Source organism: Propithecus coquereli, unplaced genomic scaffold (assembly GCF_000956105.1).
Source record: "Propithecus coquereli isolate 6110/MARCELLA unplaced genomic scaffold, Pcoq_1.0 Scaffold28, whole genome shotgun sequence".
NCBI classification, from domain to species: Eukaryota; Metazoa; Chordata; class Mammalia; order Primates; family Indriidae; genus Propithecus; species Propithecus coquereli.
In genome coordinates, this window is record NW_012148396.1 from 7,801,470 (window position 1) to 7,818,504 (window position 17,035).

The 17,035-nt window shown below is 49.1% G+C and overlaps 1 protein-coding gene across 1 annotated transcript in view; it reads right to left on the bottom strand.

Annotated features, from left to right (window-relative positions):
* The window catches only part of COL22A1 (collagen, type XXII, alpha 1), a 253,420-nt gene that overhangs the window by 207,918 nt on the left and 28,467 nt on the right, over positions 1–17,035 (bottom strand). Inside the window, exons 4-5 of the mRNA XM_012648005.1 lie at positions 7,976–8,087; positions 2,649–2,772 (exon numbers count right to left, since the gene is read on the bottom strand). Of these exons, the coding sequence (XP_012503459.1) occupies positions 2,649–2,772; positions 7,976–8,087 (236 nt within the window). The remainder of the gene's footprint in view (positions 1–2,648; positions 2,773–7,975; positions 8,088–17,035) is intronic.

Consider the following 17,035-nt stretch of genomic DNA (forward strand, 5'->3'; position numbering starts at 1 on the left):
CTTGTTTTTCCGTTCTTGGGATACTTCACTTAGTAGAATGGGTTTTAGCTCTATCCAGGATAGTACAAGAGGTGCTATATCACTATTATTTTTTGTGGCTGAGTAGAACTCCATGGTATACATATACCACATTTTATTAATCTACTCATGTATTGATGGACACTTGGGTTGACTTTTATTAAAAAGTTCAAAAACAATAGATGCTGGCATGGATGCAGAGAGAAAGAAATGCTTATACACTGTAGGGGGACTGCAAATTAGTACAACCTCTATGGAAAATAGTACGGAGATTCCTTAGAGAGCTAAAAGTAGATCTACCATTTGATCCAGCAACCCCACTACTGGGTATTTACCCAAAGGAAAAGAAGACTTCTCATCAAAAAGATACCTGTACTCAAATGTTTATTGTAGCACAATTCACAATTGCAAAGACGTGGTCTTCTATTTCTTGAGAATAGTTTCCTATGTTTGAGCCATGTGTCCCTGAACCATCTTTACAGCTTCCTAGGAATGTGGCTTTCCCTTCAATGTTTCTCTCTCTTGCACAATATAGAGCAAGGGGTGGCACAAGGGGTGGCACCCTTGTGAAATTTGTGTCTGCCAATACCAGCTGGGTGTCCTCAGGGAAGGCACTTCATATCTCAGATCCATCAGCAAGTCCTATTGGTTCTGCTTTCAAAATACTTTCAGAATCTGATCATTTCTCCCAGTGTCACTATTCCTACCTGGTCTGAGAGAGCATCGTCTACTGCCTGGGCTACTACTGTATTCTCCTAATCAGCTCCCCTGTTTCTAGGCCTGTGTATATCCCCATAGGCTGTTCTCAAACAAAAAGTCCCTACGCTAGCCTGATGAGGCTTTATGAGATCTGGCCTTCTTCCACCTCTGGAACCTCATGGCTAACTACCCATCTACACACACATACACACACACACACACACACACATGCACACACACCACCCTCTGCTTCAGCCACACCAGCCTCCATCCTGTCCCTTTGTCACATCTGGAATGAGTGAATGCCCCTCAGTTTCCCCAGATGACAAATGGGTGTTGACACGTAGCAAATGAAACCAGGATCATCTCTACCTGTATATTAACGTCTCCATCTACAGAGCCATGATGACTGGCATAGTGCATGGCCATGCCACCAACACCACTGTGTGCACAGATCACCTTCTTGCAGGCCTTTATCCATTTTTTCCTGGATAGAAACACTAGCCAGAATTTCCCCACAGCGTGGAGGTGACCATCACAGGCACATCCAGTGAGGGGCCATCAACCATGCCTGGTTTGACGATAGTGAATTGTCGGGGGCCTCTTCAGAAATGCACCTCATCTATCAGGGCAGACTGAGTCTCTGCCTGGCTCTGTGGTATTTCAACCCACGGCTCATTCTGCCAGAAATAGAGAGGATGCGGACACGGCAGCAGCGAGCACACACAGCCCTGCAAATGCCATGAAGGAAGAGAACCCAGACTGAGGGGGTGGTGCAGGCGCACCCCACAGGAATGTCATGGCAGGTGCCCAGCCCTGCTGCGCCAGACCCTGAGAAACTGGAGAAGGAAGCCCTGTGCAAACGGAGAGGGAATTGGACAGGAACACAAGGAGCTGCCCGCCCTCCAGAAAAGCTGCCTCTGGAGAAGAACCCCTCCTCCTCAGTTCAGCCATCCACCCACACTTAGGAAATCAGGTCTCTCAGCAGTCAGGTCTGAAAAGGTCTCTGCATCTCTGTATGACCAGAGATGCTACAGAAAACTATTCCAACAGGACAACTGACTCCACAGGCTTAGAATAGGAGCCAGTTGAGCCTATGGTTAAAAGCACAGACATGGGAGCCCAACTGCCTGGGTTCAAATCTCAACTCCTGTTCTTATTACCTGCGAAAACAGGCAAATTTCTTAGCCTCTCTGTGGCTGTTTCCTCCTCTAGGAGATGCTAACAGTAGAACATGCTCATAGGGTTTTTATGAGGACTAAGGGAGTTAAAATGTATAAAGCACTCAGGATAATCCTTAGCTCATGCTATGAGCATGTATGTTGACAAGCAAGTGCATGTCACACGAGGGTCTGGCTTGCACCCAGGAGAGTGAGGTCATTGTCTTGGAGGAGCTTCCTCAGAGGGTAGTCCATGAATATGGTTGCTGGAGTCCAGCTGCTTAAGAATGTTTTTATTTTATTTCAAGCCCAAGTGAATATCTAGACAGTGTCTTCATGTGGAAGGTGAGCAATGTCTCCACACAGTTCTTTTTCCAGATGACAACAATATGGTTGGTCTATGAACTCTGAGAACAAGGGGATTTGGATCTGGCAGAGAAAAATAGTGTTGCTTTCATCTCAAAGGGACAGACTGTAGTGATGGCTTTAATTGGAAGATTTGTCTTTCCTCACTGGACTATGTGCTGTTGGAAGGTTGCTCTGTCTTCTCGGGATCTGGAAGGTGAAACACACCAGAGGTGGGAGAAGGCAGGACCCAGAGCTTCATTCATAAGAAAACCACTGGGTCTCTGGGCCCCTACACACCAGACTCTCCATCTCTCTAGGCTCAGGACCAAGGGCCCTGAAGAAAACATGGGGAGGGAGGGTGCCATCCCCTGAGACAGGGAAACAATGCTGGGGACCACTGTGAGGAGGCAGAGCCGCCCGTACCTGTGGGATGCCGTACTGGTCGATGACCTGCCAGATATACCAGTCCTCTTTCCGAGACGCTTTCCTGAACCGGAAGGTTGTGACAAAGGCATATTCATCAGGCAAACCTTGGGGGAACACGTCCCTGGAGAAAAATGGAGACAGACACACCAGGCTTAGCGCCAAGAGCAGGGAGCTGACGAAGGAAGTCCACACATCCTAAGTCAGTACGCCCTACCAATGTGACCTCCTGAACATGTCTACAACCCACCTTCTAGGCCCTCCTTTCTTGCCTTCTCCTGAGGGCAGGGCCACAAAGTGACCCTCTGTAGACCATCATCCATGGCCTCTTCGTTGTCTTCCTGCAGCCACCCTCAGCACCTCCAAACTACCCCCCCACCAGGTGTGCATCAGCTTCCATCTCTCCACCACCACTGAGACCAAAAACCTCAACAAGAAATGCCACAGGCCCACTCCACAGATCGAATGCAGCAGGGTCTCCCTGGCCTCACCTCCCCCTGCCCCATTTCTTCTTATCAAGGCCAAACTGCTATGCCTTCATCCTGCTCGGTTCCCTGCCCCGTGCACCAAGATGCTATGGTGTGAATGTCTGTGTCCCCCAAAATCCGTATGTTGAAATCCTAACCCCCAAGGTGACAGTATTAGGAGGTGGAGCCTTTGAAAGGTGATGATATCATGAGGACAGAGCGCTAATGAACGGGATTATTGTCCTTATAAAAGTGGCCCCAGGAAGCTTGTTCACCCCTTCCACCATGTGAGGTGAGAGTGAAAGGATGAGGATCTTGGTCTTTGATTTCCAGCCTCCAGAATGGTGAGAAATTTCTGGTGTTCATAAGCCACCCAGTTTGTGGTACTTATAGCAGCTGGAATGGACTAAGACACAGGACACCTCCTTTCTACACCAAGCCCTGGGTTCCCACCACACCTGTGGAGCCAGCCCCTCACCTGTGTGGTCCTCAACCCCTTGCTGCATCACCCCAGCCATTTCTGGAACTGCCCTTTCTCTTCCAAATTCAGTAATGAAAATTGCTAATTCCCTCCTTTGCAGGACTGGTTCCCCCACAGGTACTAAAATCCCATTCCTGTACCTCCCTTCTCAGAGCATTCTCAAGCCAGCTGCTCATCTTCCTCTGTGCCATGAACAAGGCACCTGCACTCCCTCCTGCCTCTCTGGAGTCAGCACATAACCCCCCACGCACAGCCAAAACCAAGCCTCCCGTGATGCACGTCCCCAGCCAGCACCTGCGCAATCTCCCTCTTTCTCCCTTTCTCTGTCTCTTCCCCAATAGGGTGCTAGAAAAAAGTTATCTCTATCTCTCTCTCATTTCCCCATCTCTCCCCATTTCAACTCATGGCCACCTGTCTTCTGTCCCTTTGTGCTCCCCACATTATCCTCATGAAGTCCCCAGTGAGGAAAGTGACAAATCCTGCCCCTCAGCACCCACCAGGACGCCAGCGGCATGGCAGGCACAGCATAAACGTTGAAGGAATGAAGAACACTGAAAACTGTCAACACGCTGTTTCCATGGAGAAATCTTTCTTTCCCCAGTGCTAGTGCAGGGTCTGCTACTTTTCCTGGAGGAAGCTTCCCAGACAATACCGATGTGGGGGCTGTCCTGTGCACCATAGGATGCTTAGTAGCACCCCTAGTCCCATCCCCAGCTGTGACAACAAAAATGCTTCCAGATACTGTGAAATGTCCCCTGGGGGTGAGGGCAAAATCTCTCCTGGTTGAGAACCACTGATCTTTTAGACTTATATCCTACCAGAATGAAGTTTAGCTTGCTTTTCCACAGTGTTTCTCAGATCCAGCAAAGTACTGATACATAGGATCTCATGTGATGTGAAATTCTAAGGTACAAAAAACAAATATTTTTTGCGGGCTTAATACAAGCTTGATACTAACTTTTTATATATTATCTCATTTCTTTCTTGCAAGACTTTAGGAAGATCCTCATGCTATAGCTGAGGGCACCTGGGATCTGAAGGGTAAAGTCAACATGCTATGGCTGGTGACCTAGGGGCTAACCTCGGAAGTCTTCTCCTAACCCTCGGCTGACGGCACCTTGACTCCGTAGAGCCTCCAGCGCGGAGCCACAGCCTGCCCTGTGGGCGGGGGCTGCCTCGGGAATGTTCATGGCATTGACTTCTCTGTTGGAGGAGGCAGAATCTGTCTGGCCAGACAGCCAGGAAGGGAAGTGGGGAGGCGTCTGAGTTCCTGGTTCTCAGACTCACAGATCTTCAGGGACTTCATTTGGCTAAAGAACCTGTGAGCGAAGATTGGTCTTCTCAGATTCTCACTTCACAGACACAAGCTGGCAGATGAAGACCCAGTTGTTTAAAGTCATTCTCTGAGCTGGGATTTCACCCAGGGTCACATCCAGGCAGTAGGAGCAGAGCTCATACCCCAAAGCAGTGGGGCCTCCCTCGGGATTCAGGGACAGCCTGGTCATGGACCATCTGGGAGGAAGATGGGACCTTCCCACCTAGGTCTACAGACACAGGCTTTTAGCCACAGATGGATATTTAATTTCATTGTTTCTTTCCTTATTTCCTTAATGAGTCCAACTATACTACTGTTTTTTTTCTGAACACATATTCTTCTTATACCTTTGAAATACACACATTGTCTGTGTGTGTGTGTGTATCCTAAGAAAAGATAGACATTTTCTCTGTTAATGACCTTTTTGTTCCCCTAAAGATGTTTTCTCATAGATCTATCTATCCATATATACATATGTGCATATATGTGTCCTACACATTTAATATATATACACACGCTTACATATATATTACAATATATATTATATTATCATCAGGAGGGTAAAGGTCATTAACAGAGAACATCCAAGGAAAGAAAATGGCTCAATTCAACTCTTCCCACAAATAATGCAGCAGATTATGAGATTACAGTGAAAAAGGTAAAGGGTTTCAGATCAGAGGACCTGAGTTCGAGGCCAACCTCTTCTTCCTTTGAACTGTGAGATGTTGAACAAGTGACTGTACCATGTTGAGTCTCATATGTTGTACCAGATAAATGAGAATAGTATATTGCACCTCATTTTATTGTAGTGAGAGATAAAGTATGTAAAATGCCCTTTAAATGTTAAACAAGTGAGAAACAGTGTAAATATTGAAAGTGACATGCCTTTTCATTATGAACAAAATCAACCCGCAAATTAAAATTGTACATGCGTGTATATAGATTTCAAAGCATTTGAAATAAAGGATGATAATCTTTTTTGAAATGTCAGAGCTCTGTTGGTTTGAATTGTCTCAGGTGTTCTGTCATTAAAACAAATGTGAAACCAGACAGAAATTCCTCCTCAGAGCAACTCCCAGCGCGACGTGAGTCCACATCACTTACCCAGAAACAGTGTCCAGTCCCACGACCCACATGGCATTGCCCAAACCAACTCCACTGTTTGACCCACGTGTCTCACCAGGAGGACACACCATTAGCAGGTGGGAGGGTCCTCTGGTGAGCCCTTCCCCTGGAGTTGTGTCACTTTTGCTTTCCTTCCTGAATTCTGTTCTTTCTCTTTTGCATTTTTCTCTGTAAAGTGGTGTTGCATGTGATTTTTTTCTGCTTATAAGTGGTACGGATGGTGAATTGGGCAATTTAGGCCAAAGGAGTAAGAGGGAGTGAAGTCGGAGGTGGAGCCCAGACTCTGTTCTTCCTTGCATGCCCCCAGGTGATGGCCACGGCACTGACTTCTCCGTTGAAGGAGGTGAAATCTGTCTGACCAGACAGCCAGGGGATTAATAACAACATCACGCAGCATCTGCATGTCTTTGTAGAGAGAGCAACCCTCACTGTCCGGGGAGACATGACTCTTTTCAGAGTTGGCTGTCAGTGACTACTGTCTCCGTTCCATGGAAACGAGGCTCAGTGAGAGAAAGTGACTTGTCTCGTCTCTTCTATAAAATCTCATCAAACCCAGACACTGGGAACCACGGATGAGATGACATTAGAGTCTGACACAATGCCTGCTGCATGGCTAGCACTCAGAGAACGGTTATTGAATTAAAAAAAAAAAAAAAAAGATTGCATGCATGCAAAATTCTAAGCTCTGAGACCTAGCATTCAAAGCCCACCTTTGCCAGGCTAGTATCCCACAGAGCCTTTTCCCTCATTATGAGTTGATTGATTCATTTATTCAGCAAATATTTAATAATCTCCTACTCTGAATGGGGCTTAGTTCAGTGCAGTTCAGAGTCTGCAGTAAAACCAAGGCTCGGCTCCTTCCTAGAGCTCCTCACTGAGCAGGGGAGAGAAAAGTAATTGTGCAATTGATTAGGCAGCTTCAACTTTGCCATGTTTTGTGCACAAATATAGGTCGTGAGGAGAGTAGGTAGTCCGAGAGTTTGGGGAAGGCACCCTTGAGAGCATAATATTACAGTTGAGCATACTTTGAGGGATGAGCAGAACAAGTGTCCCAGGTAGAGGGACGAACATAAACAAAGGCCTCATGGGGGAGGTGGGTGCCTGGCATGTCCCCCCAAACAGAGACAGAGGAGGTAGATGGAGAGGCCTGGGGATGAGCCTCGAGGCCACAAGGCAGGACAGGGCCAGGTCACACGAGGGTCTTTCCCTTCCGGTCCTTTATTTTAACAATACTTGGCAGCAATTCAAGAGTTTTAAGATGGGGGAGAAGTGGCATGATGCAGTACGATTTTTGTTTTCCAAAGATCTATCCACCCACGTGAAAAGCATGGGTAATGTATTTTGCTAACATCTTTAGCCCATGACTAAAGACGCGATAAGTGCCAGACATTGGACAAATCTTTACATCACATCCTCTCAACAATGTTGCAAGGGAGGAACATTCATTCTGGGTTGAAAACATGAGAAAATTGAGGCACCAGGGCCTGCAATAACTTGCATTGGTCCAGGCACCCAGTCAACACTGAAACTGGGTCTCCAAGCACCAAAACAGCTACGGGATTCTGGAGGTGCTACGCCGGCCGTGCAATGCAAGGCTGGGCCACAGTAGGTGCTGTGTGCTGATACCCATCAAGATTTGCTATTTAATGGATTAACAGAAAAACGCACGTATGAATGAATGACTAATGCCAAATCTGGATGGAGTGATGAGTGTAGAAGGACCAGAGAACCAACGAAGTCAATGGCAATAGATCGGCTACAAAATGGGTTGAATTCCCAAGTCAGTGGTGCGGTTGCTTCACGTTAGGGCGACCTTGCCAGGCCCTGAGTATGTCAAAGCCCGGCTCAGTGCTGAGGGCGCAACTGCGGCTGAGGGGCCCCTCCCCTGCCCTTTCCCAAGGCATCCGGGGCAGGTCTGGAAGGAGAAGTGACCACTCACTCGGTCCTTTGCACCACGGGGAAGGATCCCATCCGTACATAGGAACTCTGCACTCCGTTCTCTCTCTTCCCCAAGATTTCCTTCACACTGAACAAATCCATCAGGTCAAAACCTGTCCAAAGAGAAGAGCTGGGGTGAGTTTGCTGGAGAAAGAGCCTGAGAGATGAAGGAAAAGCACGTCCGCTCCCTGCAAAGGCAGCCTGTCCTCTCTGCCCCGGGTACCAGGTATGGAGGGAGCTTTTCAGATACGTGTTCGGGGGGAAGCACAAGCAACAGAGTGTTGGGATGTACAGCTTCGACTTAGCTCCAGGACAGAGGGGCAGGAGAACAGAGACCCTGGGTTCACTGAGTTCTCAGACTTGTGCTGAGAAAGTCTTGGATCTTGGTCAAGAGTAAGAAAAACAGGAGGTGTCCTGGGTGTGATTGCTGCAGGGCCTCGGTGTTCTGGAGGCCGACAGTGTGATACGTTGCTGACTTTAAACTGTGTCCCTAAGGACTGATGAAAGGTCTCGGCAGGTTAGAGGGAAGCCAGTCTAGATCAGGCACCAGGTCAAACTCGTTTCTGTAGCTCTGGGTTAACACAGCTCTTGGTATTGGTGGCACTTAAGCCATTAGACTTTAGCAAGAGTCCTTCACTATTTCCAATATCACACAGCACTGCTGCCAGAAACAGGGAATGAACTTGCAGGACTTGCATTATAATAATTAACACCTCTTCTACTACTAAATTCTGTGCAAAGAGATCATTTATTCATTCCACATATATTTTTGAGAGCTAATTCTCTGCCAAGTCCTGTGTACAATATGTCAGGGAAGGAAGAGGTTTAGCACTGATGGAGAGTTTGAATATTAGAATTAGACAGGTCTGGGTTGTGTTCCTAGCCACCATGTTTTTGCTGTGTGACCTTAGGCAGGTTGCCTGACATCTCTGAGCACTGGTTTCTTCATCTGTAAAAAGGGGATTTTTTAGCATAGACTTCATTGCTGTGAAACTTAAATGATATGATACAAAGCTCTTCTTATAGCATCTGGCATGCAGTGAACAGCCAATAAAATAGTTTTTATATTGTTTATTTTCTCATTATAATGATCACAGTATCCTCTACCACTAAATATTGTCCCGAGATGTCCTGTATGCATTCAAAATATATTTTTGAGACCCTTCTATATGCCAAGCATTGTGAGCTGTGGGGCTGAAGCAGGGAGAAGAACAAAATCATGGCTCTAGGATAACTGGAACTCCGGGGAGACCAGTGGGGAGACCAGTGGGGAGACCAAAAGATAAACAAACGCACAGTGCAAGTGCACAGTGCAATTCCGGCCAGTAAAGAGTAAGGAAACAGGCCAGAATTTGAGAGGAACTGGCTGTGGTGACAGGGAAGGCTCTCTGCCCCAGTTGGGAGCAGGCCTGCAGTGATCTGGGAAGGGTTCTGAGCAGAGCAAGGCTGTGCTGGGATTGAAGCCCTGGGTGATTTTTGTATTGGATCCTTCGCCGCCCCTGGTCCTTCCTGAGATTGAGTTCTCCGAAAATGACTAAGAGCTGCCATTGCCATTTCTAAGGAGCACTTCACATGCCGACTATGTAATGGAATTCATGACATAATGTCAAATGCTGTTTGGTCCTGAAGATAGAAAACGTGCATCCAGAAGTTCGAGCGTGGACGGAGAAAGCACACCTGCAAGCCGTGCTGTTTCCGCACGCTGGCGTGAACGATTCTGCCTCTCTGGATGTGGTGGGTTTGTGGGGGCAGACACCGGCGCTCCCCCAATCGATGCCCACAAAGGTGTGTGGGCTGAGCCGGCTGAGAGGGGCTGCCACCGGGCCCAGGCTGAGCCCACCAGCTGAGCTTCTGGAGGACAGGGCCCAGCCCGCCCACACGCTGGACCAGCAGGGCTGGGCCGCAGCACAAACTGAATGTGTGGCCTCACTCTCATAGGTGAAGTGCCCTTGACCCCTGGGAGAAACTGTGCAGAGGGGAAGGCACCAGCACATGAGCCAGACGCTCACAGGTGGAGTCCTACTCGGGAGCTGTGTGACCCTGAGCATGAGCATTAACCTCTCTGAGCTTGCTTCCTCTGCACTTCTGTGAAATTGGGATACAGCTAGCACAAGGTAATGGAAGAATAAGCGTTCTGGAATGAGAGATATTCAGGTTCAAACCTCTGCTCCCACCCTTCCCTACCTGCCATCTCTCAGATAAGGTCTAATCTGCCCATGGGACATCAGGCGACACCAGCTCATCAGGCCTGACCGGGGGCAACAGTCCACAGTGTCCCTGTCTGCCGCTGGCAACACATTCTGGCTCTGCAGATAAGCACTGGCATCTCAGAAGATCACTTTGAGTTTTAAATGAGAAAATATGTAAGAACGTGCCTGGGACACAGCAGGTGCTCACTCAACATGGATGCTCGAATCATGCCGTGGTCCCCAACCTTTTTGGCACCAGGGACCAACAATTTTTCCACGGACTAGGGAGCAGGGACTGGGGGGATGGTTTGGGGATGATTCAAGTGCATTACATTCATTGTGCACTTTATTTCTATTATGATTACATTGTAACATATAATGAAATAATTGTATAACTCACCATAGGTTGGGGACCCCTGCTCTAATGGATCCCTCACCCTGAATAAGGGCGTGACTGTCCCTGTCCCATCGCAAGCTATGGACAAGCATGGGGGGAGGAGAGTTGACCTTCACTGAGTCTCTGTCTCCCTGGGCATCAGGTCCTTGTCTAGAAACTGGGAGAACAGGTATAATTTGGTCATCTTTTGTGTTTTTGGCATCAGTAACTACTTATCATATTTTCCCCATGGCTGGAAAGAATCTATCTTCCAATGAAACTTCATCTCTTGCATAACAGTGAGTTTGCATGTGTGATGTTTTTGCAGCGAAGGATCCTTCATCTCTGTGAGTGTGGGGGGAGGGGAGTGAACGGCAGTGCTGCTGGCGAGTGGAGTCCGGTGCAGAGCAAGGGAGTTAACCCTAGGTGAGTGCGTAATGTGCATCAGGCATCTGCAGTGTTTAATGCAGCCCAAGGCACACGCTGCCCCCACACAGACTTCTAGCTGAGTGGCTTTGAGGAAGTTATCTGATACTGTCGAGCCTGTTTCCTTAACTAGGAAAATGGAGAGAACAATTTCCTGCAGGGCTGTCATGAAACTAAGTGTGATGACATGATGAAGTGCCTACGGGAACGCCAGCACCCAGCGGTTAGTCCCACTAGCTCAGTTAGTGCCATCAGCCCTGCCTGGGGACCACGGTGGGGACCTGCTGTGAAAGCCCCTGGCACAAGGGGCCTCAGGCCCTGGCGACAGCTCTGCCATTCCCTCCCAGAGCCCCACCACTGCCAGCTGTGATGAGAAAGAGCCAGACCAGAGTCCTGGGGGAGTCCTTGGGGATCTTCTAGCTATGGGGATGCTGGCGGCTCAGGTGTTAGGAAGCATCCCCTGAACGAATGCAGAGAGCAGCCTCTCTCTGCAGCACAACTGTGAGCAGGGACTGGACGCCCCAGAAGCTGTGGTTTAAACATCACCCAGTAGCAGAAGGTGTGAGGTGTCCCCAGAGCTCTGGGCTCCCAAACAAGAGCAGCTCTCGGAACTGACTGGCTCCCGTCGAAGGAGGGGCCTTCTGACAACCCACAGGGCCACCTGTGCACAGGGTCCCATGTGCCTGGAAGTGTCCCAGTGGGGCTGGGGACCCCCAACAGTGGGTGGGGCTGCTGCCTGCAGATGGGGGAGATTGACCAGGACGACCCTAGAGCCACAGTTCCATGATTCCCTGGAACTGATACCAAAAGGTAAAGGGCATAGTGCTGCTTAGAATCAGATTTTGTTCGAGACAAAGGCAGGATAGGAGGGAACAGGTTTTGAAGCCATCCCTTCCTAGGGCCCAGCACTGGCCCGGGGTGTGGTAGGTATCCTGGTGGTTTCTTCCTTGGGGGTGCAGGAGGAAGGATGGCCTCCCAGGGTGACTGCCCTGGGGAACCCCAGACAGCACCCAGGAGGTCTGGGGTGGGAGCTGTGGGGAGGGGTTGCTGCACCAGCAAGCCTGCGGTTAATTCAGGGAGTGAAAGCGGGCACGGCATGGGGGGAAGAGGAGCAAGGCAGTCACACATGTCTGGGTTCCCAGCCCTGCTCTTAGACCCAGCATCTCCAAGACAGTGGGTGCAATTTCTCAGCCCTTTATACCTCTGCCTCTCATCTGCACAAAGGCGATAGCGGCAGCAGTTCCCAGAGTGTCGGGCCTGGAGGTGCACAGGACGTGCTGGCTTATTCAGAGGGGGCTCCCTGGTGACCTCACTGGGCACCTATGCTCTCCATGAGAGCCGGAGAGCAAATCCAGAATGCGGGTGGACGTGTGCCCTACACCCGCCCCATGTGAAGTCGGGGCCAGGGACTGCGGTGTGGGCCTGGTCCTATCCACGGCTCTGTCCACTGTCGCTAGAAATTACCACCTCATCCTGGGTTTCCCCTTAGCCTTCACATGTGGGAAAATTAGAAAAAAATAAAACAGGTTTTCAAAAGCAAACATATGCTCTACTTTCTGGTTTCATTTTTATTTTGGTTTCAGTGAAGAAAACCAAAGATTTGAACCCGACAAAACTTTGAAGATCAAGGAAGTAACTAGGTGGCAGCAAAGGGCACTGAAAGAAAAGATGAATTGCCTAAAATACATAAGGGCTGGGAGGGGAAATGAAGAATGCTCCCAAGGTAAATGGACTGTGACGCAAGGCGCTGTGAGATAAAGAAGCAGTTGTCACTGCAGAACGGAGACGGGCACCGAGGTATTGGACGCCTAGTGGCTGCTCAGGCCCCAACAAGGAACAGAATCGGGGCCTCTTGGGGATGTCATAACCCACGGCAAGGGTTACCCTGGGGTGGACAGGGCAGGGCAGGCTGGGCTCTGCCAGCCACGGGGGAGTTTGGGTTTCTTTCTTCAGGCAATGAGGAGCCATGGAGGGTTTTAAAATGGGGCAGAAGCACCATCTGGTTTCTGTTTTCCAAGGTCATTCTGGCAGTGGGGGACAGAGGGGTGGGAGCCCAATGAGGAGCAGGCTGCTGAGACGGGTGGGTGGGGAGGGTGGAAGAACTTGAATGGGAGAGTTATTTGGGAGGTGCCGTGGGTATGACTTGGTGATTATCTGGATGTGGGGGCCCAGGCGGGGGGAGAGAGACATCCAGGATGTCTGTGGCCAAGCGAGAGACCTGTACCCTGCCTAACATTCTCTAAGCATTAACTAGCTAACCTCCCAGGAACATTGGATAACACTGTTAGTCACTAGAATTTACAGAACGTTTGGTTATTAGAGCTGAGAGGGACTCTCAGGGACCTTCTGTAGGATCCACTGTCACATAGGTGGGGAAACCGAGGCTCAGAGATGGGAGATTGACCCACCAGGCTGTGGAGCCTCAGGGCCATCTAAGACCCAGGCCTCTCATCCCCACCTCTCTTCCCGTCCCATCCTCCCCATCACAGCCCAGATAAGGGCTAAAAATAGCCAGAGTCATATAAGGAAAAACCTGGAGGTGAAGCTTTAGGAAAGTGTGTTTTTTTCCAGAATACAAAAGCTACTCTGATTATCCAATCTCATTTAAATCGGCAAGTCAGAGGCTCCATCTCTCCCTAACCCCCCCTTCAACCTCAACAGGGCTGGGACATTTGTTCACGGCTGGTTATAATTAGAGCAGGCGGTAGACAAAGCAGGTTCTCTGTGCACTTAGAGCGGCATAAACAGGTATCTGCTCCGCACACTAGTGGTGCCCGCCTGGCATAGCGAGCTCATTTCCTGGGAGACCCCACAGCAGGGAGGGGAGGCTTCAGGACCCACTGGCTGAGGACTAACACAGCAGGATTCGGGATAGAGGGTCCCAATCACCAGACAGACTCCTCAGCAGGACTCTCTACACATGCTGTGGGTTAAAACTGTATGCAAAGTTCTGCCTATTCATGTGTGCATGCACACACGTACACATACACGCACACACGTACACATGCACACACGCATGTGCACACGCGCACACATGTGTACACACACATGCACATACGCACACATGCATGAACACAGACACCCTTTCTGAACCTTCCTGACCAGAATCAGTTACTCTTAAGTAGAAAAATTATTTACTGCTCTTTAGTCTATTGAATGACAGGACAGCTTTAGATTCATTCTAAGTTCCAGATGATGCAGGCAGTTTCATTTGTTCATTTGTCTGCCTGCCTGCCTTGCTCCCTCCTTTCCTCTTTTCCTTTCTTTCCTCCTTCCTCCCATCCATCTTTTTATCTGTCTGTTCATCCAGCCCCCCAATCATTCATTTGTTCATGCTTTGATTCATGTTTCTTACTTTCACTCATTTCATTCGTATACCCACTCATTCATTCAACAGTTATTGAGCCAGGTACTGTCCTCTGCCCTTAGGACACATAGAAGAATGCCCAAATATGGACAGGTCCTGCCCTCAAACAGTGGATATGCTTGCTGGGGAGGTAGACAAGGAAACAAATAATTATGACACCTTCAGATTGGAGTTCTCAGGATAGAATCGAATGCTAAAACAGCAACTAATGGCCCTATGGGGTCTTTAGTGATTTCTTGGAGGTGACTGTTGAGTTGGGCTTTGAGGGATGAGTAGGAGTTCACTATGGGAATGAGGTGAGGATGGGCATACCAACAAGAGGAAATGTCATCAATCAAGGGGAGCATTACATTTTCGGGGACTGGTGGGCACTCCAATAGGCCCATGAATAAGCTGAGACAGAAGCACAGAACCCTCATATAGGGCCAAGGAGCATGGACTAGATTCTAAGAGCCAAGCAAGCTGGGTTGTGGAAAGACAGCTCTTGGTGAAGGGAAGGGAACAGGGAAGTGCTGGAGGTTGGCATTCTGGTTATAGGGATATGACAACGTTCCAGAGGACAGAAAATGGTGGGCAGGATGGATGATTTGGTGCCAGCAAAGGGAGGGCAGCTTTTGTAAAATTAGCTCTGCCATCCACTAGGTGGATGCCACAGCAGCCAAAGTGCTGTGTCCCTTTCTTTGGCTGCCTGTCTGGGGTGGCCAGTCTCCCAGGAAGAGTTCTGAATCTCCATATCCTTGCCTTCTTATAGCAGGAAAAGAGGGAGTAACTTTTGATGATTGGGGTCAGTGTGCCCAATTTTTAGGACAAACATGACTTTCGTTTCTTCACGCTGCTGAATCAGTTGCCTCGGAACAAATATTGCACAGCTCGAAGGCCAAGACCGGCCACTCCATATGGCAAAACGTTTATGAATGTGGGCTTTGCTGAATGACAGTCTGGATGGGAACACTGTCTCTCTCACGGACTCAGGCAAGTGACCCAATCACTCTGTATCTGTTTTCCCAACTGTAAAACGTACACCAGTGTAGATCCCTTGGCATCCAGCAAGCGCTCAGTAAGCATTCATTGTTACTATTATTATTGCTATGAATGGCATCATTGTCATAATTATTCCCTCCTTTGGACATATGTTTTGAACAATGAACAACTGCAGGATGCTGGAATAGAGGACTCACGGCTCACACAACCACCTGTAGATAACGCAGCAAGCTGAGAACTTACTTTGCAATGGGAGGTGTCTGGGGCAGAGCTGGGCAGGCACATCTGAGCTACAGGAATGGGTAATAGATTACCCAGGAGCCAGAGCTTTGCTGGGGGTTACTAAAGCAAAAAGCAGGAACATCTAAGTCAAACTGCCCAGCGGTTCTGCACCCTGGGCAAACTGCTCAGCTACATGTACACTTATTCCAAGGTCATTGAGTTAACAAAGCGAAGAAGACGAAAGTTATCCTTATCTCATGCACTGGACAAAGAAACCCTAATAATAACAGCAACTCACTGAACACTGCTTACCCATCAGGTGCCCTACCTAGAGAAGAGAGGTAAATAACACTGCCTTTGTCTGGGCTCCTCTGCAAGTGCTGGTAGTTTATTTAGGAGGTGCTTGATAGGGAGGAGGAGGAAGAGGCAGGCAAAGAAAATAGCTGATGAAGAGTATGGTGCAAAGCCAGTTACCCTGGTGGAAGGCTGCTCCTGGGCCGTGCTGAGAAATTTGGGAAATGGAGCCACACATAGACCTTGGAATAATCCGACCCAGGGAACAGCAGAGCTGGGGTGTTTCTATACCAACAGCCACTGGCTGAGGAGTGTGAACAGCCTGGCACACTTTGCCTGCTGTGCATACAGGCAGAGCAGCCTTCCACCATTCTAGAAAAACTCCTTCAGGCACAAAGATGCAGATGCTGGCGTCTTTTAAGTCAGCACGGCACACCGACATGGCAAGGTCCCTGGGAGGCAGGCAGAGCACCAGCAGTACCTGCCCAACACCTAGTCCTGACCTCCCCTGGTCTTCACCTCCCCTGGCTCACTGCCATGCCGCTGCAAGGAGACCCAGGACAATGGAGGAGGGAGGGAGGGGGCGCCCGACCCAGGAGCAGAGAAGCAGGGCTGAAGCAGCTATGTCTCTGGGAGTGAGAGGAGAGGAAAACTTCTCTGAGATCACACGCTGAAAATGCTTAGCAGGACACCTGGCAGCAGGGAGGACTAAATTGATGTTCAGGGTTATCAGCACGCGGGGCCACCCCCCGACACTGGCCCAGAACTTCTTTTCTGTCATAGCAGAGACAGCCTTTGAGGAGACTCTGCGGTCTTTCTTTCTGCTGCTGGGTCTGCAGTCACATGTCTCTTTGTTCTCTCACCCATTGATTCACAACTACATTTAAAACTCTGATTCACTCTCTCCTTTCCTCCAAAACACGTTTATTATTCACTCTTTTGCTCACTTTGCCAGTCATTTGCTTCCTCATTCACCAGCTCCTTTGCAAACTCATTCATTGTAATGCAGTATTGAGTGGCTCCTATAGGACGTCCATAGTCGGCCAAACAGAACCAAGGGGAATGTTCCTTACTGTTGGGAGGGTCTTTGATGAGAGTGGCCACCTGTGCAGTTCAGGCCATTCTGTTAGGACATTGGTGAAAGGTGGGAATGAAACAGGGTCAGTGAGGACACCCCAAATCCACTAGGGTCATGCTTAGGTCCAG